This window comes from Grampus griseus, assembly GCF_964374135.1.
Source record: "Grampus griseus genome assembly, chromosome: X".
In the NCBI taxonomy this organism is placed as follows: Eukaryota; Metazoa; Chordata; class Mammalia; order Artiodactyla; family Delphinidae; genus Grampus; species Grampus griseus.
This window is the reverse complement of record NC_138999.1, coordinates 110,552,186-110,579,973: the sequence shown is the minus strand read 5'-3', so window position 1 is coordinate 110,579,973 and position 27,788 is coordinate 110,552,186. Positions and strand designations below refer to the sequence as shown.

Here is a 27,788-nt window from a genome sequence, read left to right as displayed (position 1 = left end):
ACACGGACCGTCCTGACCAACGCCCCCGTGTGGCCATTCTTAGGAAGTGCTCTTACCGATCATGTTGGCGCTGACGTTGTTGTACTCAGTGAATTTTAACAGTTCTCGAAGGAATGCCATCAAGTAACGAAAAACATTTCTATGGCATCCTGGAAGCTGGGAAATCACCTGTTTTTTAAAAAAGGGGGTGGGCAGTGAGGATAACAGGTGGAGGAAGGGAGTAAGAAGAACTCACAGCTGCCATAAAAGTAGTTTATAATCCAACCCTTACAGGACTCCTCCTTTATCTACTCATGACCAATATAGTACCTGTCAAATGATAACTCCTGAGGCAGAATGCTCATCCTGTTTGGCCCCTGTCCACTCAATAAGCAGGTCACGCAGTTATCACACATTCGCATGCACGCCCTGCCTCAGGAGCAGACGGGTATTAGCCTGGTCTTTTCCCATCTCCCTAGGCAGGTGGCTGTGGTTTTCTCTGCAATGCCATTTAGCATGGGTGGCAGCACCTCCCGATACTCACTAGTCTGATTCAGAGGTATTCTCAGCTATTGTGCATCAAAATCATTTCAAGATTAAAAACAAACACCAAGAAGACAAAAAGAAAGGCTCACAAGTGTCACCCACCCTCCCTGGTCATGTCATCCAGAATCCCATGTACGATCTGTTTCACTAATCTTACCCCAGAGTAGAGGTATCCACCCTACTCAATAGGTCAACTGGAAAAGGGTGGCAAATATAATAGGAAATAACACAACCTAAAATTTAAGGGTCCCAACTCTCAATGCTGCTGCCCTGCCATGAACAACAGATCCAGACCCATCCTACCCATAGCTGGATGCCCAGCTGGTTTGGTAAAAATCAATGATTTCTCTGTGGGGGAACATGCCTCAAACGCACTCTCAGAGCAATAAAATTCACCTGTCGGCAGATCCGGGGATCCTGAGCAGAGTCGAGGCATCGCTGATAGAGCTCATAACAGATGACAGGCTCTGGCAGGGCTTCCAGGAAAATGAGCAGCGCCTCAGCCACTGAGTGATTACTGCCAGCTGGATTGACTCCCGTCAAGGGAAAGAGGCTCCAAGGAAAAGGCCACACTTAGACCCGATTTTCTCCCTTCCTCAAGCTCCCTCAGGGATGGATTCCTTCCTCTTATTCAGAGCACCCTGATCCTAATTGGGGTTTGATATTTTATTGGTCCAGGTATGCTGCAGCTGAGTTGTTACAGAATTGATCAAAGACTCTTGGGAGGTTTGGCCCAACTTGAAAGTCAAGGGAATGTGGCCTGTAGAATGACAGTTCACACTGGAAACTAGTCACCACCGTTTCCCATCCTCCTCCCTGTCCTGGTGACAGGAGTGATCATTGGCTTAAAGCAGAACAGCCCCATGGCTGTGGGTCCTATGTCCCATGCCAATTAAAAGTCGCCATTATCTAACCCTTGATTCCTTTTAGTAAGAGTCTGATAAGGAGAGAGGTCGAAAGTTCCTTAGAGGAATTAACTGTATAGTCAATGATTACCTTATAATAAAAGACAGCTACAAAGAAAATAAAGATGGAAAACAAAATCAAATGTAGGTGGGAAGAAGAGTTTGGGCAAGTACACATCCAGCTTCCTAAGCCTTTGTCGAAAAGGATACGGATTGTCTTGGGAATGCTGGTATCCAGACAATCAATGATCTGCTGTAACTCCTCCTGCATTCCAGGGGTTTGGAACAGGTCCTCCTACCAAAGAGGTCACAATGAATGGAACACAGCATCAGCACTAAGGTTCTGACGATCACGCAGGGATCAGGAGAGCAGCAGGAAGCAAAGGGCAGGGTGAGGTGCATATTCGTGATTAGGAACACGAATATGTTCCTAATATATAAAAGGTGTGACAATGGCCCCTTTTCCCTTTATCATCTCTATCATCTGTCTGAAATTTTATTTCAAACTAGAAAATTATCTTCAAAGGTTTCAGCCTGTACCTGATATGGCAGGGGACCAGAGGACTCCATGGGGAGACCAGGTGTTCCCACTTCTAGCCTCCTGACAAGTAGAAGGCAGAATCCAAACATGGAACCACATTCAAATACTGAGACACAGAATGCTAGGGTAGGACTAAAAGGGCATGTCCATACCAAACCTTGCCTTCAAGTTCTTCACTTTTCCATAGGTGAGACAACATTATCTTTCAATTTAATCCCAAGAAAGTTTTCTTTTTTGGAAGAATGGGTTAGGGGTGGCAGGTATTTTAGATAGGATTGAAAAGTGAGGACCAAATTAAAGAAATGGGCTTGAAGTTTGCTTTGGACTTTGAAATCTGCAATGCTTCCATGACAGCTAAAACAGGCGTCACAGATTCAGGTGCTCAGCAGTCCAGGGGAAAGCATGTGTAGCCAGGAGACAGGGGAGGAGTTCGGCCCTGCTCCGCCATTACTCTTATGCCGTGGTCTTAGGTAAATCACCTAGCTTGCATGCTTCAGTTCTCACATCTGTAAACGGGGATACTTCCATCTGCCCAGGCAATCTGATATGACAGTGCTGCTCTGCGGAGGTGGCTTGGGAAAGTTAAAAGCACTGTATATACTGACGTGAGGTATTATCATTTCCCACTGGACTCACACACCTTCCAAAGTTGCAGGGCAGGCCCACTCTCACTCACCTGGTGACAGGCGTGTCTGAATAAGTGATCTACCAGGAGCCAGATCTCCTTGGGGACCTTAAGAGGTTTCTCACTGGCACCTTCATCCAAGGGAACCATCTGCAGCAGGGATTTCTCCTAATAGATAAAAAGGGGTGAGAATCAAAAGGGTCTCAATGAAAATTTCTATGTGTAACCATCTCCCTCAAATTCTGCTTATGTGGGTATAATCTGATCTTCACCTCTTAAGACTTTTCATTTTTTCACTGGGACACTCCTGGTCAGAAGGCACTCGATATGGATTCCCACAGTTAAATGATCTCCTTTTCTAGATGCTTCACTTAACCGTTAAGCATTCCACTTGGGTTTATTATGTTTATCACGTGGATGCATTGTGTGCTGTAAATCCTTTCAAGGGTGACACTGAGAACCAGCAATACAGTCACGGTAGAGCCCACACACCACCGGAGACTCATGGACCATTAAATTACAACTAACTGTCAACAGAGCACTTTGAGAGAGCAGTATCTACTTAGGTTTTTGCTGACTTTTTGTTGTTGTTGTTGACTTTTAACTTATTCTTCTTTCAGATCTTACCACAAATATCACAGCTTGCATTGTTGATTTAAATGACGTTCTCTGGTCCTCAGGAATGAAAGACAATTCACATTAGACCTACATATATGAATATTTCAGGCTTGATAGAAGGTCTAATTTTTTTTTTTTTTTGCAGTACGCAGGCCTCTCACCGCTGCGGCCTCTCCCGCTGCGGAGCACAGGCTCCGGACGCGCAGGCTCAGTGGCCATGGCTCACAGGCCCAGCCACTACGCGGCATGTGGGATCTTCCCGGACCGGGGCACGAACCCGTGTCCCCTGCATCGGCAGGCGGACTCTCAACCACTGCGCCACCAGGGAAGCCCAGAAGGTCTAATCTTAAGGCACTAAAACTCAAAGTCTTAAGATACAAAAATAGTAAACTGAATACAGCATACCAAGAGCCAGAAATACCATGAAAAGTCTAGGCTCTGAGTCCAGAAGTTATTCTTTATAGTAATAGCTCAGCAAAGAATTCTTGGGGCTTTGACGCCTTTCACCTAACTTTCTACTCTATGTTAGATTCTCCTGAAAGAATCTCAGAGGAAAACCCAGAAGTGACCTAAATTAGATCAGTAACTAAATCTGAACTTGAAAATGGGGAATAAATTCAATTACCTTATGTTTATATAGTCAAATATAAATTATACCGAAAAGATATCTTAAATAGCTTAAAAGGCATCTGAAGGCAGCCTTCATAAAAAATCTAGTGGAGAAAATGGTGACCAATTTTTGGCATCTTCCCCCTCCTACACCTCCGGCTTAAGGTCATATATATGTTCAAATTTAGGAAATGCTGTAAATTTGATCCACAACCCTTATTTAGCCATGTCACTTTAAGGGAAAGAAGAGAAGCATTTCATTACTTCCAGATAGTGTGTACACTAGAACAGAGCAGAGGGTTCTTCTTGACGTTCTGTTCTTCAATACGCACTGGTGACCTTTTAAAGCCACTGTGCGCCTTTCTAAGGGAATAAGGAAGAGAAGGCAGCATGACAGTTGGTTATCATTTAAAATCTATCTTCTTCACATTCGTTTTGCTTCCTTTCTTTCTTTCCCTGGGAATCTATCATTTGATATTCACGTTTCCTATAGTTGCCAGACCTTCTATCAGTGGCTCACCCACTAACTTCTTTCCAGTTGCAAGTATTAAATCCAGGCATCTAGATGATATCTGAGCCAAAACACTGTCCATAATGCACTCTGCTCACTTTCTGGACCAAGTGCAACACAAGTACAGACTCCTTAGCAGACACCTTCAAACTTACCATATATAAATTATTCAGCACTGATTCATGTAGTTTTAAAAAAATCTGACATCCAATTAGCACTCTTCCTGTACTAAGGCATTAAGGCAACACAAGGCACTGTTCAAGATGAAAAGACTCATGGCCTGCTATTAACAGGGAAGGGCTGGGAAGCAGAGCCATCTCAATCCTTAGTGGTTTCAAAAGGTTAATAAAATGCCAGTAGGTTATATACACCATCCACTATCCATTTTCAAATTCATGTGTGATAATATGAAATGTCATACTTGTATCTCTGAAGTCTCGAGAAAGATTATGCACAAGAAACAATACTTTTTTTAAAAAGTCCACAAATTATCCTGAACTCTAATTTTCAAAGGGAAACCAGGCATGCTTTGTCTTCTTCTTTCAATGGGACACATTTAGTGCCTGATAAGCTCACACTCTGTAACGTTAGTGCTATTAACTGAAGCACAAAAACAGTACACCATCTCCACCAACAAACTGCATTAAACTCCACCAAATGGGGAGGTCACGTTAGATACTGTGTGAAAGTACTTTAAGAATGTTTTTCAAGCCCACGTTTCTCTACCGGATGGCCCTGTGTGGAGCCAGGCACCCTCCAGCTTGAAGATGGGGAGGTGGCAAAGCACCGCAGAAGGAGCGTTCACTCGGTTCCTTCACTGGGTATTCAGAAGACCCAGGTTCTAGTTCCCTCTGCCCCATACCCCTGATGTCAGGAGCAGTATAACTTCAGCGAGGTTTTTAACCTTCTTGGGCCTTGGTTGTCTATTAGAATGGAGAAGACACCTTACCCTGTCTGAAGGCAGGGAGCTCTACCAGACGATCCCTTATGATCTCATTCAGCTCTAGGATTCTAGTCTATGATCTGTTTCTTGATCGTACCTGTGTATTCTTTCAGTAATTAATCACTATTATCACTTCCCCCAAATCACTCTTAATGCAACAGAAATTCATTTCTGCTTTTACTATCATTGGAAATGGAAAATGGCAAACGGTACCCTCCTCCATCTCACAAGCTTTCACATACATCAAGACAGCTCTTTAGTTACTTCTTATTTCAAGAATACAAATCTGAAACCTTGAGTCCTATTGCTTTTACGTACTGGGTCTCAATGACTTGACTGGTGCAGTAAAATAAATATCTTTCCTGTACTTCAGACACGCTTAAAGACAGCTGGCAGGACTTTGGGGGATTCTCATGCAGTCAGAGGTGTCTGATATGGGAAAGCCTCGGGATAAATTCCAGGGACCATGGCTAAATGTTAATCAAGCACAGGGAAACACATAACCGCCAATGGATTGCATTACCTTTTCTAGGAAGCTGTCTTCTTCCTGAGAGCAGAGCAGGAAAAGAAAGTCATTGACAGATAGAAAATGATTAGAATTAATTTACAGAATTAGAAACAGAGCAGTATTATTAGAATGCACTACCTCACTAGATACATTTTAAATTCTTCAAATAAATCATGATTGTTGAAAATGGAACACATTCTCATATGCAAAGTTCTCTATCATGCGTATTCAAATTTTGTGCAGTATATTGAGACTATCGGTCAAGAAACATACATGTCCAGTCCTAGACTTTTGTGTCTTTTGGCAGCTGCCAGCTGAGCCAGCCAGACACCCACTGATACTTCCTTTTCCCGTGCTGCCTGGAGGCAGGCCCTGCCGCTATGCTGTGTGGCATCTCGCTCACCCTGACGCCACTTCAGTGGAAGAATTTGGCTGTGAGCCCGACAGCGGCCATTCAGGAGATGGTAAGCTTCTCTCCTCTCCACTGCCATGCCTCTCACCACCATAGCTAGCCTCCCAAGCAGTATCTCACACTCCTTTCCATCGCCCGGTACCCTCTCCCCTCCTCAAGGGCCCCTAAAGTCCTCAAATATGGAAGTCCCTCTGAAATGCAAATTCATTTCATTTCAGACCTTTGTGGACCATAAGATCCATCATTATCCCCTACTGGGTTTTCCTACAGAGTATAAGAGAAAAAAGAGAAGCAGGGGAGAGGGAAAAAGGTACCTTTTTAATCGCCTCTGTCTTTTGTGCTATTATTACAATGTAACAATGACAACAGCGACAGTAACTACTGCCACCACTTAGGAGGCATCTGCCATGTAGCAGTAACTGCAATGGGCTCTTATACAATGTCATTTAGTCTGCACATATGCACAAAGTAGATATTATTCCCGTTTTACAGATGAGGAAACTGAGGCTCTGGGAGATTAAATCATTTGCCCACAGTCACACTATTAGGTATTAAGTGGCAGAATCAGGATTAGAACTCAGGTCTGACTGACTCCACAGTCATTACCACTATGCTCCCTTAGATAACTTGAAAAGGATAAACTGACTGCTTCTTAGACAAAGAGGCAGGGGAAAGCTTGGAGAATGTATTCTACTCCCAGCAGGCTAAAGACAGTTATAAGGCAGCAGGGTTAGTGGAAAGAGTACAGGCATGGGTGTCAGACAGTCCTGGGTACAAATCTTCATGCTACCTCTTATTATTTTGTACAGACTGCAGGCAAGTTAGTAAACTTCATAGAGCCCCAGTTCCTTCATCTCTATAACAGGGATAATAACATGTACCTCACAGGGACACAGAAGCAGTCTAAAACACAGCGGGTGTGGGGCAGTGGTGACACAGTATGCCAGCAGCAGGCCTGGTCTCTCAAAGTTCCCTGCACTCCCCAGCAACTTCCAACCCTGCCATGGGCCACCAAGAACTTGGATATAAATCCCACGTCTCGGTCTGAGAGTAAAAGGAAAAATCCTGATCTTACCTTCACAGATGTGCAGGAGGTTGGAGGTGGGGAAATATGTGTTCCCTGATACTCCAAGTAGTAATGCTGAATGTATTTGTCCCAAATGACTGTTATATATGCTGGGTAGGGTTTTTAGTATTACTAGGTACATTATGAATTAAACATGCTCTTGTAGGTTTACCTAGACTTTTAAATACCATATATAGAATGAAATAAAAATAATCAGAGTAACAGTGCTTTAAAAAGTATACAATATTCATAGTATTGTAATTATAACACTTCTTAATGTGGAAGTTAATTCTGAGTGCCAAACATCTAATTTAACTAAATTTTGGAGCATAACCTTTTTTAAAATTTAGAACTACTTATTAACAAAGAGAGAATCTGCTTGTCTGACAGACTTCTCTATTTTCCCTCCTATGAATATGTGCCACATGATATGATGAGTAAAACCAGGCAGAGTTTTTATATACTAACCTGTCAAACCAAGCCCTCCAAAAGGTTTTCTTCAGGCATTGACTACCTACCAGTGCAAGGCAGTGAGCTAAATGTCTTTGAGGGGTAGGGGGGGTATGAAAAGTGAGGCTACAGAGAGGGGAAAGACACGGTCCCTGACTCGGGTTTACAACTGAATTGGGGTAAGGATTCCCAGAACTTATGGCCTGGCACTACTGTAATTCACCAATATGAGTTCTCAATAAATGGTTAAAACAAACAAACAAAAAACCAGGGGTTCAAAGGAAAGAGAGATGGCTTTCAACTGGGGCTGTCAGGGGACTTTTTCACAATGGTGATGTAACCTAACTAGCCCTTGAAAGATTCACAGGATTTAAAAGGGCAGAAATGGGGTGGGGACATTACAAGTGGGAGGGGACAGAAATAAACAAAGTTGCAGAGAAGGTAAATCACAAGGTGAGATTAGGGAAGAGTTAGTCATCTGGTTCGTGGGGAGCAGGAGGGGATAATAAGAAAAATAGTAGGAAATAAATCTAAGAAGGTGTGTTGAAGTCAGACTTCGCTGGACCTTGAATGACAGGTAAAGCAATTTGGATCGTATTCAGCAGGCATGGGGGAGCCGCATGCCTAACTTTAAGCAAGGAAGTGATAGGTCCCAAAGCTGTATTACAGAAAGATCAGTCTGACAGCCCTGAAGAGGGAAAAGAGAAGGCTAGAGAAATAGAGGTGAAGGGAATTGTTAAAAGGCTATTGAGGTAGGTCAAGCAGGAGAGAGCAAGCACCTCAACTAATAATGGGAACATAATATTTTTTAAAAAATGAATGGGGGGCTTCCCTGGTGGCGCAGTGGTTGAGAGTCTGCCTGCCGATGCAGGGGACATGGGTTTGTGCCCCAGTTAGGGAAGATCCCACATGCCGCGGAGCGGGCTCGCTGAGCCTATGCTCTGCAATGGGAGAGGCCACAACAGTGAGAGGCCCACGTACTGCAAAAAAAAAAAAAAAAAAAAAAAACAACAAAAATGAATGGGGCTTCCCTGGTGGCGCAGTGGTTAAGAATCTGCCTGTCAATGCAGGAGAGACACGGGTTCGAGCCCTGGTCCAGGAAGATCCCACATGCCGCAGAGCAACTAAGCCCTCAACTAAGTTGTGCACCACAACTACTGAGCCTGCACTCTAGAGCCTGCGAGCCACAACTACTGAAGCCTGCATGCCTAGGGCCTATGCTCCGCAGCAAGAGAAGCCACCGCAATGAGAAGCTCGTGCACTGCAATGAAGAGTAGCCCCCTGCTTGCTGCAACTAGAGGAAGCCCACGTGCAGCAATGAAGACCCAACGCAGACAAAAATAAAATAAATACAATTAAAAATAATATGATAAAAAATTATTTTAAAAAATGAATGGATACAAGAGAAAACTCTGAAATCAAAAGGACTTTGATACTGGTGGAGGGGCAGCAGATTTACACTGAGAGTTTATTTCTCTGACTTCAGGCATAAAGTAGGTGTAAATTATATTTATTTCAAGTCTAGGTTCAACTCTGAAAATAGAAACACCACTTAGCTCTCACTAATAAAGAGCATTCTCTTAAGGTAGTCCTAAGGTTGCTGCTAATCACTTAGTTCAACTGACTTGCCCACTTTCCGCAAAAGGCTACGTGTTGATCACATTAAAAAAGGGAAAAGCGTTCAGGAGTCCCCAGCGGGGCAACACTGGCATATTACAAATGCACTGCAAATCATTCTTCATCCCAGCATTCACCCTTAGAGGAATTTTCCCAGTAGTAAATGCAGCTAAAATCATGTAAAAAGAGTCATTTAGAGGCAGATTCAAATTTAAAAATAAAAAGCAGAAAACAGAATGGATACTGAAGTTCTAGAAAGGACTCATTCATGTGAAATATAAAAAGAAACACAAACCATACACTTAACAGGATAAGAAATGGGTTGTTAGATCAGTAAGACAAAGTAAACACCTACTTGGAGAGATCACTGGGAACAAATTAATCACCAAGTTGTTATTCGTGTTATTTCAAATTTTTGATATTGTTCTCCTAATAGACATGTCCCCAAGCAAATACAGTTGGTTCCCCCATCCCTCAACTTTTTTCACCTCTGTATTTACAAGCCAAACCTTTAACTGGTGGGTTCAAGCCTGGCCTCCTCTCTACTAGTCCAGTCTACATGCAAACCAGAATGTTCCTCCAAATATGTCCATTTACAGCCACATACAACTCATTAAAGACTTCCGGTGGATCTAGATGCCCTCTGGCTCCAGTATAAACTCATCTGTTGACTTCAAGACTCTCTATCCCCCGGGACTTCCCTGGTGGTCCAGTGGGTAAGACTCCACACTCCCAATGCAGGGGACCTAGGTTCGATCCCTGGACAGGGAATTAGATCCCGCCTGCATGCCACAACTAAGAAGCCCACATGCCGCAAGTGAAGATCCCACATGCCACAACTAAGACCTGGTGCAGCCAAAATAAATAAATAAATAATAAATACTAAAAAAAAAGAGCAAAAGTGTTAATTTAAAAAGGAAAAAAGGGACTTTCCTGGTGGCGCAGTGGTTAAGAATCCACCTGCCAACGCAGGGGACATGGGTTCGATCCCTGGTCCAGGAAGATCCCATATGCCACGGAGCAACTAAGCCCATGTGCCACAACTACAGAGCCTGTGCTCTAAAGCTCACGAGCCACAACTACTGGGCCTGTGCGGCACAACTACTGAAGCCTGCACACCCTACAGTCCGCACACCGCAACTACTGAGTCCATGCACCGCGACTACTGAAGTCCACACGCCTAGAGCCCGTGCTCCACAAGAGAAGCCACTGCAGTGAGAAGCCCATGCACTGCAACGAAGAGTAGCCCCTGGTCACCACAACTAGAGAAAGCCCGTGTGCAGCAATGAAGACCCAATGCAGCCAAAAATAAAATATAATAAAATGAGTTTAAAAAATAACATAAAACTGGGCTTCCCTGGTGGCGCAGTGGTTGAGAGTCCGCCTGCCGATGCAGGGGATACGGGTTCGTGCCCCTGTCCGGGAAGATCCCACATGCTGCGGAGTGGCTGGGCCCGTGAGCCATGGCCGCTGAGCCTGCGCGTCCGGAGCCTGTGCTCCGCAACGGGAGAGGCCACAACAGTGAGAGGCCCATGTACCGCAAAAAAAAAAAAAAAAAAAAAAAAAAAACCAAACAAACAAAAAACCAAAAACATAAAACAGAGTAATAACATGTAAATATTTTAAAAAAAGACTCTATCCACTGCTCCCACCCTACTTAACCAGCTTCACCCACCAAAACAGGCTGAATCTGAGACTGATTTTCACAGAGATTAGCTGGTCAATCAATAAGCTTTTATAGCATATAAGGGCTTGAGTAAACAGCACAGGAAAGGAATCTATTGTTGATACAAATTACAAGCTCCACAAGTCTCATTCTAAGTGACTTTCCAAAATATTGACTTACTAAACACACTGGACATGAGCCAATAAAAGTAGTTAATGTTTAGATTATCTGTAACCAAACTCCCTACTAACCTCGATTTAGAATTTAGCCGTATTGTGCATACAGGTAAACTTTCTTAAATTATAAGAACCCACATAAACTCCATAATATTTTGCATCCAATGTATAATGAATAAATATTGACGATTTTATGCTACTTAATATGCTAATTAATAAACCAGAAAAATCTATCTTGATTCTGGAAAAGAATAAAGATAATTACAAACAGATTCTCCTCTGTTTGCCACCTGTGCTAATCCCAACAGTTCTAGTAGCGGCAAAGTCACTATCAGGAAGAATGAAAAGGACTTATGCCAGTTACTTTATTCTGCATTTGGGGGGAAGAGCATGTGGCACAAGAATCTTTGTGAAAACAGTACAGGGAGAGTCAACACAGGCACTGAACTCATTTTTGGTTTCACTCAAATTTTAGAGTAAATAATACAAAAAAGGACAACAGGTATCATTATTAATAGCCTTGTCTCACGGGATTTGAAATATCATCTTGGGTCTTGGAACAAGCATGAATAAACAAACCTAAGAAAGCATTTCAGAAGGTCAAAATCAAGCCAAAACACAGTGGGAAGGTATTACAAATGGGGAACAGATAATCTTAGATTTCTTGTTTACTGCCCCACACTAATATGGATAATTTCCTCATCAATGAGATCCAGGAATTTATTAAATGCAACAGGCTGTGAAAAGAATCAGAACCCTAAATCCTACAAAATAAACGCTTTAACAGAATAAATGGTGACCACACACATACAATTTAAGAAGAACTCAGCAATTTTGTAATGAAAAATGATCTGGGTTCTATTTTTTAAAACTTTGAATCATGTGTGCACAAGAAGAAGAAAAAAGGCTTCCTATAGAGCCATTAACTCCACTAAAGATTTTGACTACTTCCTATTCATGGTCAAATGTGGTTGAATTACTTGATAATATTTTAAATAAAATAAACATTTTTAATGCTGGTTGAGTCTCCTTCTTGTCACTTTAATTAATATGGGACAATTGCAGTAAAGGGTAGTATAATGCGTCTGCCAACTCTGACCAAATAGTTCCAGTTTATAGGAAATAAGGTGGGAGGAGGGAGTACAAAAAGACAGGTTTAAAAATTACCAAGAGGAAACAATCAGACAAATTTAAGAAATGTCAGACCCCTGACTGGACAATTGCCCTGGACTCTTAAAAGGCAAAGTCGTTAAAGGAAAAAGGAAAGAACTGTTCTACTCTAAAAGAGACTGCAGAGACCTCACCAAATGTACTGCATGAACCCAGATCTGATCTTGGCTTTACAAAAGCTATGAAAGAAATTATTGGGGGACTTCCCTGGTGGTGCAGCGGTTGGGAGTCCGCCTGCCAATGCAGGGGACGCGGGTTCGGTCCCTGGTCCGGGGGGATCCCGCGTGCCGTGGAGCGGCTGGGCCCGTGTGCCACAGCTGTTGAGTCTGTGCTCTGGAGCCCGCGAGCCACAACTGCTGAGGCCCGCACGCCTGGAGCCTGTGCTCCGCGGCGAGAGGCCACCGCAGTGAGAGGCCTGCATACCGCAACGGAGGGTGGCCCCCGCTCTCTGCAGCTAGAGAGGGCCCACACAGCAGCGGGGACCCAATGCAGCCAAAAATAAATAATAAATTTATAAAAAAAAAAAAAGAAAAGAAATTATTGGGACAACTGGAGAAATCTGAATACCGAGTATCTAGTTTTCTTAGGTGTCATAATGGCACTGTGCTGATATAGAAGTTGTTCTTTTTCTTAAGAGAGGCAGGCCAAAGTGTTCACTGGTGAAGTGACACATCACCACTTAATTTCAAATGGTATAGCAAAAAAAAAGTATATGTCAGTATATGTGTATAAGGCATGTGGGTGTTGTTCACTGTACTGTTCTTTCAATTCTTCTGCACATTTGCCATTTTCATAATAAAAGTTGGGAAAAAGAAAGCTGGGAAATGGTGTCTGGGATGGAGGCAAGGGGTAGGGAAAAGAAAGGGAGACTACTTCATTTAGAACATATTCTAAAAGGTGAAATAATACATTCAAAAGATAGGAATATGGTGGTAGAAGAAAAAATAAGTATCATGAAAAATAACAGAATGTCAGGATATGAATTTCTGAAAAAAAAATGGTTGTCTCTCAACCAGGGCTAATACACTCAGTCATGAGGGCTCTAGGGAAACAAGCATAATTCCAAGAAAGAATGCTGGGACTGAACTCAAGGGTTTTAATCTGCCATCTGAGTCATCACTAAAACAATTCCATGGCAACAGAACAGATCACACTCTGACAAGCCAGCAGCCTGCCCGCCGGTCTAGCCCTCCCCGCTAGATGATACAATCACTGCTCCGGCTAGGCCAAAAGGATCAATGTGAATACTAATGGTAATGATAACATAGGGCTGTCATGCCATCTAATTTTCTTTGGTAAAAGACCAAGAGTATACTTTCATAGCCTGAAGAGGTCTGCACACAAATCCAACAATATTTTCACTTAGAAGAAAGGTTCTTAACAGAATGAACTTGTTACTAAATTAATTTTCGTTCCTGAAGATAATAAGCATTTCCTCCATAAGGACATTGATATTATAGCTTGGTGTCGGAGAAGAGAAATCCTCCTCCTTTCTTTTCTTGAGTGAGTCACATTAAACTTGTATCAAACTTCAGTGCATATTATAATCATCCAGGATGCTGATAAAATGCAGATCTCCAGGCCTTGCACCCTGAGATTCTGATTCCGTTGCCAGAGGTGAGTGGGGGAAAGGGCCTGCACTTGTGTAAGGATCCCTGGGGGTTCTGAGGCAGGTACTCTGAGGTTCACTTATGGCCTGGGCTCCAACAAGCAGCTGAGTCTGACTTGGATTAGATATGATGATATAGTGAGGGGCTCTGGACTGGAAATCAGAAAATCTGGGTGACAGATTTGTCACTAATTTATTCCACTTTGGGCAAGTTATTGTCTCTGTGCCTCAGTTTTCTCATATATTTAATGAGGATAATACCACCCCCCCCCCCGCCCCGTTACTGGACCTCACATACATGCTAATTTATACAAAAATGACTTGAAAGTATGAAGAGCATAACAAGTAAGCATATCTTTATATCTCAAAGTTATAAATCTTTGAGAAAGGAGGCTTTAATCTAATTCAGTGAACTTCGTATTATCTCATATTCCTGACAAGAGCCAATTACATATTACCTTCTCCTCTTTCCTTTTAGGCTTAATCCAATGAAAGGCGTGTTAAAGTGACATTCTTATTCTTATTTATCACTTGCCATCCACCCCCCAGTTCCCCTGCCAGCCCTGACAAAAGAGGAAGCACAGAGAGAAGGAGGACATCAGTTAAGCACTGCGAAAATTCTATCTAAAGGAGATGCATGTCTTAGGATGCCTCTTACCAAGTCTATGAGTTTGGTAACAGGAACTTCTCGGATTGGTCTTTTCATTCGGCACAAAGCCTCTAAGGATGTACCAAAACAACTTGGGAAGTAATTTCCACTGATGGTCAAGAAGTAATCTTTGCCTCGATCCAGGTGAAGGACAAGAATATCTTCAATCTTATCTTCCCCTGAGTTCAGGATGGTCACAGAGTCTTTGCTGACATACACATCAAGGGAAATGTCCACAGTCTCATCTGAAATGTAAGAGATGGTACATGATAACAGAAACTTCCAGTGGAAAAGCAAAAAGGGGATGAGAACCAACAGAAGAAGTGTCCTCTAAAAAAATCATTAAGTGATGACGGAGAGATGGGACACACGGAAGAGGGAGGAGCCCCAATACAACGACAGTGGAGGTGAGAGACGTATGGTTAGAAAACAAGAAGTTAATCAAAGGGAGGGAATGGCAGTCATGAGGGGATGGTACATCGCGAGCAGAGACAATGGTAAAGGGAAAACTCACTTGGCTCCAAGTAGCCCTCACAAGGTTCAGCCCGAAGCCATGGCTTGCAGTACTGGCTGTCATTAAGCTTAGGGATGAAAGAAAAATGGCAGGGAACCTGTCCATTGTTGCTGATCTGGAACTTCTCCTTTTGTAGTTGCCGAAACTTCACATTCTCAAACACAAACTGGGGAATAACAGACAGACACAAACATGCATCACTAGTAGGGGAAGAAAGTCAGTTGGATTATTCCATAGAGAATATGAATAAAGAATGAGGTCATTATTAACCATTATTAACTGCCGGATGCACTCGCCAAGCGAGCCAGCTACCCACTGTCCCCTCTCACAACAGCAGAGAAGGAGCCAGGCAGCTCTTGCTACTTCTCTAGGCTACTCTGATTGTTCCTGGGATCCTAAGAGTATAACCCCACCTGGGGTCAGGGCATGCATCCCATGACCAGGTCCTGGTTCCTGAGATATGAATTGGCCAGCAACTCTGAAATATTAAATAAGAGCAGCTGACATCTGAGGGCTTACTTTGTGCCCGGCGCTGTTTTAAGGGCTTTGCATGTATTAACTCGGGTAATCCTCACAACCTCCTCTTTATCCAAAAAAGGAAACTGTGGCTCTGAGAGGGTAAGACACTCGCCCACGGCCACACGTCTACTAGATGGCAGTGCTGGGACCAAAGTGGAGGCAGTCTGCCTTCAGCTCACACAGTCTTCATGACTTTGCAGTGTTGCCTTCTCCTAGTTACATGGTTTCCCCTGTGCGACCACGATGGGCAGCAGATGGGCAGCCGTGTGTGCTTCCTCACCTCCCTCCGGCTGAGTTCTAAGGAAGGAAGGAAGTCATTTTCCATTCTGTCCATGATGCGTACAATATCTTCAAACACTTTCCGGTACCTCCGTTCATCCACAACCTTCACCTGAAAGAAAATGAACCCTCTTTTCAGTCTTACATGCGTGTAGCTCATCTTCCTTTAAGATTACCTAACAGTTTAAAACCGGTCATTATAGCAACCATTTCAAATAAACTGTGGTGCAAAGAACATCCTCAAACACTTTCTGAAATCTCGCTCCATCCACAACTTTTACCTGAGAAAAACAGACAGATCCTTATTTTAGTCTTTTGTACTCTCAACTTATATATCTCTAAGAGTCTAACGATCTTTAAAAAGGCCACTAAAACAAACATAAATTATGGGATCACACACCGTAAGGTAAAGGTAAGGTTAATTGGTTAACTTCTTGGAAAAGTTAAAACTCTGTGCTACGAAGCTTGGCAATAATAAATATTTGGGAAGAATATTTTCTTGCTCCATTGTTAAGTAATTTGGTGGTGGAGAAAATGTGACGATTGTGCTAAAACTTATTTCCTGCACTATACAAACTGATAGTGTCAAAACATACCTATCACATTTTCTAACAATGATCATAAAGTGCTAAAACAGCAGAAAAAATGACTAACGCATTTAACTCTATTAGCTGTTATGCACGATGCCAAGAATCATAATACCAATATAATACCAATGCTCAGATTATATGATGATAAAAGTATGTTAGTAAATAGACCCTATGGCCGTTTTAGAAAACGGCCGACACAAAATGTCCCAGATCAGAGTAAAAGCATGACGATAAACAAATCATCTTGCCTAATAGATCGAAAAAACTCCCATCTGACACAGCACTTTCGGCTTCCTGACACAGCTGTGCTTTTTTTTTTTACTATTAAAACTTTATACAAATCGATGCCCAAAACAAACATAATTAACATACCATTTTCACTTATTAAGGCCCCAGTTTCTTTTTAGAATAGAAAACTTCACAAACTCAATTTTTAAAAAAAGATTGATGTATGCAGTAGAGGCTGTAAAGAAAGTGTGGAAAATAAGAACATCAAAGCTGAGTCTCAAAGACTGTGGAGGTTTTTACATATCTGAACCATAATGATTAGAGAACTTAGGAGTAAGCAATCACTAGCGTCACCAGGGTGCCCACTACAGTGTTACATTAAGAGGAATTTTATACTTTTTAAATTCTTTTTCAACATTTTGCAACTTTAAAAAAATTTATTAATTTATTTTGGCCGTACCGCACAGCATGTGGGATCTTAGTTCCCCGACCAGGGATCGAACCCGCACCCCTGCATTGGAGGCGTGGCATATTAACCACTGGACCACCAGGTAAGTCCCTTTGCAACTTTTTATTTCAAAAAGTATTTTACATATGTCATCTTATTTTCACAACAACCTGTGAGGCTACCAAAGCAAGGATTATTCTTCTCACAGTTGAGAATATCAAGATACAAAAAGATCAACTAAGTTGCTCACTGCCACAGTTAATAGCAGAGGTGATATCTGGACCTCTAGCATAAGACCCTTTCCAAAATACTGGATATGTGACAGGACCAACTTGGGTATGTCTTTTTTTTGAGGCGGGGGTAGGTCTTAAAAACACAAATGCCTCAGCTCACTGATAGCAATCTCCAGGGGGCGGGGTCCATGCTTTTGAAGCTCTTTAGGCAATTCTGATGTCCACCAAAGTCTAAGAACCAATGCAACAGATCCCATTACCAAGTGCAGGGGTGGGAACCCCATCTCAGCTTAATCTCAGCCAGCCCACAGCAAGTCTTCTGAAATTAATTGGCCCCTGAGTACTTGGTCCCTTTGTTAACAGTCACTGACGTGAATGGTGGTAAGAAATACAATGTGGTTCTTAAAGCCTCTAATCATAGTGTGCCCAAGAGTCCAAAGTATGGGGTGGTTACCCAATAAAATCAAAGCTCTTCTCAGTGGGTTATCATGATCATAACCCTTAATGTTCAGTAAGGATAATGAAGGGGAAAATGTTACCACAGAATGTCACCACTTGATACATCCACTTTAGAAAAGGAGATTACCAATAAAATTAGTAATTAAGAAATATGTACAATGAGCTAGATCTTTATGTAATAACACGGATAGCTCTCCAAGATACACCACTGAATTAAAAAAAAAAGTTGCAGACCAACACATACAGTATGAGACCATTTATGATATATACACACCAACAAACAAAACACCACCATATTGTGTATGGGTAAACAGAAAAGGTCTAGAACTGTGCTATCCAATATTATAGCCAGTAGCCACATAAGGACATTTAAATTTAAATTACTTCAAATTAAATAAAATTGAAAGTTCATTTCTCTCAGTCACACTTCAAGTGATCAATAGTTGCCTGCAGGTAATAGCTACTGGATGGGACAGGACAGATCTAGAACATTTCCATCATCACAGAAAATCTATTGGACAGTGCTGGTCTAGAAAGAAATAAATTCATAAGGGTAGTTGGCCGGGCTAGGGAGTGGGGTTTAGCGCAAAAGTGGAAGTGGGGGATAGAAGAGGCACTGAAGACCTTCAGCCTTATCTGTGAATTTTGCTTACTTCTATTTTTATTTTAAAGAGAAAACACATTTTAATTCCTGTGTGATTTAAAAAGTATTAAAAACTAGAAAGGTAGAGCTTTATTAAAGATACACAAAAATACACAGAAAGCATGGAAAAATTGTAAATATCCTGCTGGGAGCTCTGAATTAATATGTATGGAGTATTACAAATATTCTGAGGTTCTGAAAAGAAATACAAACAGAAAAGCTAAGCATAGCTGATGAAACAAAAACGGTTAGTGTCTGGGGGAAAGACATCCTTTTAAAAATGGATTAAGAGAACTCAAATGAAGAAAACAGGGCAGTCCACAAGCACAAGCTAGAAATTAGGTGGGTTAAAAGTAGTATCTGGGTTTCCCTGGTGGCGCAGTGGTTGAGAGTCCACCTGTCAATGCAGGGGACATGGGCTCGTGCCCCGGTCCGGGAAGATCCCACATGCCGCGGAGCGGCTGGGCCCGTGAGCCATGGCCGCTGAGCCTGCGCGTCCGGAGCCTGTGGCTCCGCAACCGGAGAGGCCACAACAGTGAGAGGCCCGCGTACCGCAAAAAAAAAAAAAAAAGAAAAAAGTAGTATCTGAAGGTATATCTAGTCAGTAAGTTCTCTGGAACTCTGCAGGCATTGTGGGGGTAGGAGAAAGAACATCTATAAGTTTGGGAATTAAACAGGCTTAAGAGACTTGAATCTCAGCTCTCCTTCTAACTGCATGCTCTTAAAGAAGTTTATTTAAACTCACTGGTTCTCCACTTGCTCATCTGTTAAATGAGAAATATTTAACTCAAAGCACTGCTGTGAGGAGTAAATGAGATGGGTGTAAATTGCCTAGTACAGTCTCTGGCACGTACTAGCTACTTTTTGAGGAACACATACTATTATTATTCATTATTATTTTAAAATTTCAAAGTGGATAAAGTCAAGTCATGATTGCCTCAATAAAATTTAGAATCTATTCTAAGATGAAGAACAAATTTTGTACATAAAGGAAATGCCCCAAAGTCATTCCCCTTTAAGACAGGAGCAGGATAAGACATATTGGTGAGAACCTATCTCAGAAGCCAAAATAATCAACATACACCCAGAGGAAAGAAATCTACCCTACTGTGCTCTTCGCATGTCTTACCTCATTAATCCTCTTAAGTAGGTACCATTGTTATTCCCATTTTATAGAGGAGGAAACTGAGGCAGAGGGATGTTACATAAATTTTCCATTGTTACAGTTAGAAAGTGGTTGAGCTGGGAGGCAAATTTAAGCAGTCTAGCTATAACGTCCATTCTATCAAGCACTGCCCAATATAGATTCTGCCAGATTACATGACTGTAGGTCTGGAAAAACTGCAAGAAATAATCTAAATGTACTAGCTGTAATAAAGTAAGTCAACAAGATCCCAAGATATAACTTGCATACTAATAACACACAGCTAGAAAACAAAAACTTTACTCACAACAGAGACAAAAAATTAAACAACTGGCCATTAATCCAGCCCAGGATGCAATAGAGTTAAAGAGAAATTTCAAACCTGTGCTCCTGGATGGGAAGACTTCACTATCTTAGTTAGTAGAACTAACAATATGCCTCTTAACATTATATACAGATTATGTTGTATTCTGACCGGTCTGTGCCTTTGTTCCTGCTGTCCCCAGCCCTCTACCTGGAACCTCTCTCCTGGTGCTTCCACTCCTTACTATTTTATCTGATGAGGACCTACTCATCCTTTAAAACCTAGCTTTGAACTCTTCTTTATGTATAATGACTTTAGGAGGTGAAGGGTGCTACCCAGCCATTATGCAGCATGAGAAACACCTGTGTCACTAAACGGCCATGTGGACAGCATTTAGGAGGGTCAAGGGCACTAACTTCTCAATGTTGCAAATGATTATTTGGTTATGAAAACATTATGGCTCACTGAATTACTGACCCGTTCTGAGTCTAAATAACGCTCTAAGAATAGATACTTAACACACAAACGACGGCATGAACAAACAAGTGTTTACCCCAATGTGGAAGAGGGCGCTAACAGGCTTGTGGTCACTGGTTTTCAGTTCCATGTGACTCCGGTAATGAAGCTGATTAACGTTAATTCCTCTCCAGAGAATTCGGTCACACCAGGCTGGAACCCGACATTTCCCACTGCAAAAAAAGTAAGGAATTAGAATAACATACCACACAAGAACGGAATACCTACCACACTGGTTCAGACCTGAGTTAGGCCCTCTTGTTATCTGCTTCTCCTTCCCTAACGACTCCAGCTATTATCTTCCCTACTATATTGCAAGCTCTGTGAAGGGACTGTGTCTGCTTGTTTGTCACTGCATTCTCAGCCCCTAGCACAGTATCTGATGTAAAGTAGGTGCTCAATGAATAGTTATCTAATGAATGAATAAACGGTGCTCCTAAGATTAGGATTATATCTTCAATATTGTTGCCCCAGGGGAAAACAGAATAGCACCTTCTTAAAATACCCTCAGAAGGACAGGATTATATTCAGAACACTTCCTCTTCATTTGCTCTATCAACAGCAATGATGCTTCACAACAGATAGACAACTAATAAAATCTAAAAATCCAATCCTATATTCCTAGACTGGGCTTAATCACTGGAGATGGGTAATAGTAGAGATTTCTTTAAACCTGTACTTTTATGGATAAGTCGAGCTTCTTCTAATAAAGATGAACTAACACCTAAGCATGCAAGTCTGAACAAATAACAGCCCATAAGAATACCAAGGGGAGGGAAAAAGCCTATTCATCATTCTATTAAAATAAGCAACACCTGTACACCTGATCCAGACGGTGACACAAATAAAGTTCTTATCAGTAGCTCTTCAGTTGACTCTCAAGTCAGGTGAGTGGAATAAACAAGGCAATGTGCACAAGATCTCTCAGAGTCACTTTTCACTTGCTGAGCAGCTCCCTCGGAGGATGGGACAGGCTCCTCCCCACCCCACCCTGGCGCTCTCTGAGTCTAAAGAAGCTGACTATGCCCAGGCATTCTTTTCTTCTTTCAAACTTCTGGGCTCAGCCAGGTAGGAAACCATAGGAAACGAAGAAATAGTAGGTAGAAGACAAACAGTCACTAGGCACATACTGATAGGGGCACTTTACTAGGGGTGATCGAGAAATCAACAGGCCCCCTAGACAGTGATTCTCAGCTTTCTGCAGCAGTTGTGGAGGTCAGGCCCAAGCACCGGTATTTTTAAAAGTCCAGCAAAAGAGTCTAATGTGAACTCAGGATCGAGAACCACTGTTCTGGAAGAACCTTTCATGGCTCTTTGTTTTCACCTCTGGTATCCTGAGTTAAAGAGTTGAAAAAGAGTTTGGGAAAAGAGCCAGAACAGGGCAACAGGTAAGGAAATAGGGGTAAGATCAGAAGGGCAAAAATCTAAGAAGCAAGTCTGCTGAGGTGAGAGAAATAAGGCATCACAGGCAGCTCGTAAAACTTCAACAGCCTGACAGAGCAGTCCACACTCTCCTAAGGTGAGCTCACCTGTGAGCACACACAAACTGAAACCTCTTCTGTAATAGCACTGAGCCATTAGGTTTTTCTATCTGTTTCTGGCAAGAACTAAAAATTTCCCAGCCCTTCATCAATTCAGAGAGACAGAAATAAGATCAGGGCTTAACCTATTCCATGAGGAGGTTCTTGTTTTTTTTACCTGGAATCCCATCGGTCTGTTTTAGAATCATACTTATACGTGGGGATAAACTTGATTTCCCCTTCCATGAAGTCAGCAAAAGCTTTTTTCTGTGTGCGCTGAATATTTAGCTAGAGATAGAAAAACGTATCATATAAGCAGGGTAACACCATCTTAACAGAAGTGATAATTGGGTTGATCAGCCATTTCTAAGTATCTAAGTTCCGTATCTTTTGCAACTGTCGGAGCACATACATAAAATTTCTGTGCCTTATGAATTAAATTTTGACATTCCAACAGCATCTAAGCTCACCGACAGACAGGATGCTCATATGAGCATGTCACTAATTTTTTATTGCTAATGGTGGTCAAGGTAAAATGGAAAAATGAAACCTGAATAATCATAAGTTCCCTGATGTTAGCACAGATTTTTTAAAATTTATTAAAGTATAGTTGATTTACAATGTTGTGTTAATTTCTGCTGTACAGCAAAGTGACTCAATTATACATATATATATATTCTTTTCCCTATTCTTTTCCATTATGGCTTATCACAGGATACTGAATGGAGTTCTTTGTGCTATACAGTAGGACCTTGTTGTTTATCCATCCTATATATATAATAGTTTGGGCACAGTTTTAATTTTTTAAAAAAGCACACAAATTTTGATTGGATAATTCCAAAAGCCAAATTCAGTGAATAGTTATATTGGGTTGGCCAGAAAGTTCATTCAGGTTTTTCTGTAACATCTTGTGGAAAACCCAAACAAACTTTTCGGCCAAGCCAATAGATCGTTTTGAAAGTTACCCTCACTCAAATATTTTACCAGAACTACATAAGATTCAGAACTTATTCCAATTGTACCCCCTTTGGAGGCAGGACAGAGGAAGAAATGCAAAGTTAGCCAGCCAACCTCAATGTGAAGATAGACACAGCCAAGAAAGGCTCACTGTAAAAACCATTCTGCTGCAAAACACCGGAATTTTGACTATGACTGAAGGTCAAAAGTCTCACGTTAGGATTTAAAGACATTCAAATCAAGTTGAAACATTTTCTTCCCTCAATAAGAAGCATTCACTTTTAGCAGCCAGAATCCATATGCTAAAGTAAAAATTCAAGTCCTGTGCCAGGCTCCAAGGCAAATTTACAGAAAACTAGGTTCCTCAATATCGTTTTATATAAATGTTACCATATCAGTGCTTCTCACACAGGTTTTAACATCTATAAACTAGCAAGCCCCAACTTCTCAATCAGTTCCCATTAGACCACAGTCTGCTATTTTTCCCAAACTTCTCTTCTGTGCCTCCCAATCCCCTCACAGGGCCTCCCTCTTTTACCTCCAAGCTGTTGCTGAGCCTGCCAAGTAATCATAGAGCAGCTTTCCCTGTTTCATCTGCCAAACCACATCAACATAGCTGAAGGCCCACTTCCTCCAGGAAGTGTTCTCCAATTAACCCCACCCATTCTCCAACTCATTTATACAAATCTCTGAAATCCCTTCTTGATAAAGACTTAATGAATAAATGTTATATTGACTTTTTACCACTAACGTTATCTCTTCTCCTCCCATCCAAGCACTTAATAAAAGCACTACAAACCTTGTGTGTACTCACTGCATCACTAGTCACAATGTTTTCCCCAGACAGTGATACCTTTCCATCTACTTCTAGAGTAAGACACAACTCCCATGGGTCTAACTCATAAACCTAACAATTTTATCTGCTGTCTAGGAAAGTACCTTTTAAAATAAAATTTTATTACCTGGTCCAATTTCAAGAGTCTCTGAAGGTCATTCTTATTAATAAGACTCTTCACTTCATTGGCATCAGGCATGCAAAGTCTGTAGTTCAAATCTCCCAACCAGATGACAACACTGAGGATAAAGAAATACATGAACAGAAATAGCAGCAATGAGCATAAAAATCAATCAGAGGAGAATGGAGAGAAGGAAAATGGGGAGATTATTGATAAGCATTCATTTATCACTATCTGACTAGGGGTTTAAGATATAACTATCCTTTGGGGGCGAGTACTATCAACACCTGAGAGGGGCGAGGGATTACAAAATAGGCAGGAGGACGGGCCTGCACACATGAGGAACAAAGACAGGGAAATACGGTGTATATGTGGGACTCAGAAACCAAGGAGTTAACTCCTTGAGAGAAGCATGTAGTTTATTTGCTGGACTAGCTTCAAAATTTCACCTGGCTACTTGCCAGGTCTCTAGGGGAAGAGAATCTGAACGTTTTCTGCCTCTCTGAGCCCTGATGTTCTGCAGGCTCTCCACTAGGGTCTGCATGGTCTGAATGACAGCTCTCTTGGGCAGGGCCCACTAGCAAATGTAGGTCCAGGGCTTTCTGCTGCAGCCACTCTGTCTACCCTTGCCCCAGAACCGCAGTCCAAGTCCCAGGCAGGAAGGAGAATGGCAGGCCATGGGAGCCTCAGGCTCCCAATCACAGCAACAGACCCCCAGGTGTGCTGAGAGCCGCCCAGGGGAGACCCTGAAATTCCCACACCAAAATGGGTTCTCTTGTGAGCTATCTCAAGTTCCAAATGGATCTCTTTGCCAATCTTTAAGGTCCCGGGTAAATAAATTTATGGAATTTCGGGGCAATTTTATGATTACTGATGTCAAGGCCTTGTTTTACCACTGTGAAACAGAATTCTATATGATCCTAATTGTTGAGACAATATGGAAAGAGGCCAACATCACTACCTTTCCCTACTCTTTCCTCAATTACCCCACTCTCTACTGATCCTAATACCCACAAATTATCTTTTGTTTTCCTACTAATTCACATCTCAAACCACTATTCCAAATCTCATTACCCTCTCAGAATTTCAATTACTACTATTAATTTCCCTACAAATAACCATTTTCTACTAACAATCCATTCCTCAACTGATTTTTGTTTCTATCCTTATTAAGTCCCATTCTTCACTAACCTTTCACATTATCCATTGGTGTCTTTAAATCTCCACAGCCCCTTTTCTTAATGATTCACAGCCAGTAAAAGAATAATGTAGATCTATATTTACTGGCTTGGAAAGAGATTCACAATAAATAGGATAATACAGTCCTATATAATGAGTATGTGTGTGTTTGTGTGTGCATAGACAAAAGTCTACAACAGCACTATTCAGAACAGATAGGGACTTCCCTGGTGGGGCAGTGGTTAAGAATCTGCCTGCCAATGGAGGGGACTCGGGTTCGATCCCTGGTCCGGGAAGATCCCACATGCCGCGGAGCAACTAAGCCTGTGCGCCACAACTACTGAGCCTGCGCTCTAGAGCCTGCAAGCCACAACTACTGAGCCCACGTGCCACAACTACTGAAGCCTGTGTGCCTAAAGCCCATGCTCTGCAACAAGAGAAGCCACCGCAATGAGAAGCCCGTGCACCACAATGAAGAGTAGCCCCTGCTCGCCGCAACTAGAGAAAGCCTGCACGCAGCAACGAAGACCCAACACAGCCAAAAATAAAACTAAATTAAATAATTAATTAAAAAAAAAACAGAAGACATAGGACGCACATAAGAAATGTAATTTTCAATTGCCTAGTAGCTGAATATAAAAAGTAAAAGAAACAAGTGAAAATAACTTTAAACAACAAATTCCAGGGCTTCCCTGGTGGCACAGTGGTTTAGAATCCACCTGCCAATGAAGGGGACACGGGTTCAAGCCCTGGTCCAGGAAGATCCCATATGCTGCAAAGCAACTAAGCCCATGTGTCACAACTACTGAGCCTGCGCTCTAGAGCCTGTGATCCACAACTACTGAGCCCGTGTGCCACAACTACTGAGGCTCGCACGCCTAGAGCCCGTGCTCCGCAACAAGAGAAGCCACCACAATGAGAAGCCCATGCGCCGCAACGAAGAGTAGCCCCCGCTCGTCGCAACGAGAGAAAGCCCGTGCACAGCAACGAAGACCCAACTCAGCCAAAAATAAATAAAACAAAACAAAACAAAAAAAACCCAATGCCTTCTTTAAAAAAAAAACAAATCCCATTTAACTCAATATATGCAAACTTTTGTTATTTCAACATGTAATCAATACTTAAAAAGTTGAGATATTTTACATTTTTTCCCTACTAAATTCAGTGTATATGCTCACAGCACATCTCAGTTTGGACTAGCTACTTTCAAGTGCCCAACAGCCACCTATGGCTACTGGCTGTCATAACGGACAGCACAGATCTGGAAGGATACACACTGAATTGTCCACAGTGTTTTTCTTCAGAAGGAGGGACTGGCCGGGGAGAGCAGAGGTAAGAAATGAGGGATTTTTTACTTTTACCTTTTATTACATTCACAATGAACATTTCTATTTTATAATAAAAAATAATAAAAACTGATGTCAATTGACAGACCCCCCTCTACCATTACTCTAGATGCCCACTAAGAGAACTAACCTTTCCTCTGATAGCAAATCTAATTCCTCTGACTAAAATCTAATGCATCTGCTATTCCTCAAACCCGCCCCCTTCTTCATGACCCCAATCCCTAAACAATAATCTCTTCACTCTTCACATTTCTATAGCTTCTCACCACGTTTAGTCTCTTCTCACCACCACTATTCAAAGGCTAAGGAAGACTTAACCACTCACTCATGTTTCATGATGTTCAGCTGTGGGAGGGTCTGATTTGGGACCACAAAACTCATTCGTGCGCAGATGTCCTTATAATCCTGATTCCTTCTCTCAAAGTCCTCCACGTGGGCAGCCAAGTGGGAATTGACAACGCAAAAGGTAGTGTTGTGAAATACAAATCTCACAGCTACCCCACCTTTGTTTCCCTGTTAGCAAGAGTAATGATCCACAGTTAGTACAAAGATGCAACTAGCACCTGAACTTCACGTGGACATAAATCATAATTGAGCTCATTTCCGAAGTAACTCACCATCTTCCCCATGATTCCAGTCCCAACTGTTTCTGTAGCAACATCACGGATATATCGCCACTGATCCTTTCTGGCAAATATCAGGAGCATCATCCCAACGAGGCGGACCAGTTGAACCTATGAGTCGCAGGGAATTAGAAGAGGTTCATGTTAATACCACTCTTTGCCACATATCGAATTCCCACAACTAATTTTCCACCAAGAAGATATAACCATGCCCTAATCTGAATCCAAATCCTCTAATTTCCCAGTGGGCCTCATAAAGAGAAAACAAAACTTCTCTGGGAAAGCTTTAATCTGGCTCTGACCAGTAGGAGTTAAAAGTCTTTGGAGACAACGAGTACACTCAGCTCTAGATTCATTATTTTAATCACTTTTTAGCCTACCGTGAGTAGGCAGCATAAAAAATTCGAATAATAATGACAAAGCCTCTATCCCAGCTTGTTCCTTTTGCCTCTTCTTCCTAGTTTCTGATTTACAATTTCCTAAGAAATTAAAATGTATAAAATAACACTCCTTTTTACTTTTAAGTCTGTGAACTAGAAATATGTCTGAAATGTGTATTAGTCTATATGAGAGGAATAACATCTTCAGGAGTCTTATCACCTATATCAGCTGCTAGAAGATGCAGATGAAAATTACTTAGACAAATGACTCCTTTTAAAGGGCTTGGTATGGTAGCCCCATAATTAAAATAACTCTTCTGGTAGCCTCTACCACGTGCCTTCTAGAGACC

General features: G+C 41.9%; 1 protein-coding gene across 2 annotated transcripts in view; it reads right to left on the bottom strand.

The window, feature by feature from the left end:
* Positions 1–27,788, bottom strand: part of OCRL (OCRL inositol polyphosphate-5-phosphatase) — a 56,636-nt gene that overhangs the window by 2,552 nt on the left and 26,296 nt on the right. Inside the window, exons 11-23 of one of the 2 annotated variants that reach the window (XM_082681449.1) lie at positions 27,053–27,169; positions 26,761–26,948; positions 23,917–24,028; positions 22,176–22,285; positions 20,515–20,650; positions 15,914–16,024; positions 15,115–15,280; positions 14,610–14,845; positions 5,801–5,824; positions 2,648–2,764; positions 1,641–1,725; positions 922–1,049; positions 57–168 (exon numbers count right to left, since the gene is read on the bottom strand). In XM_082681449.1, the coding sequence (XP_082537575.1) occupies positions 57–168; positions 922–1,049; positions 1,641–1,725; positions 2,648–2,764; positions 5,801–5,824; positions 14,610–14,845; positions 15,115–15,280; positions 15,914–16,024; positions 20,515–20,650; positions 22,176–22,285; positions 23,917–24,028; positions 26,761–26,948; positions 27,053–27,169 (1,642 nt within the window). The remainder of the gene's footprint in view (positions 1–56; positions 169–921; positions 1,050–1,640; positions 1,726–2,647; positions 2,765–5,800; positions 5,825–14,609; positions 14,846–15,114; positions 15,281–15,913; positions 16,025–20,514; positions 20,651–22,175; positions 22,286–23,916; positions 24,029–26,760; positions 26,949–27,052; positions 27,170–27,788) is intronic. The other variant, XM_082681450.1, reaches the window with a different exon arrangement.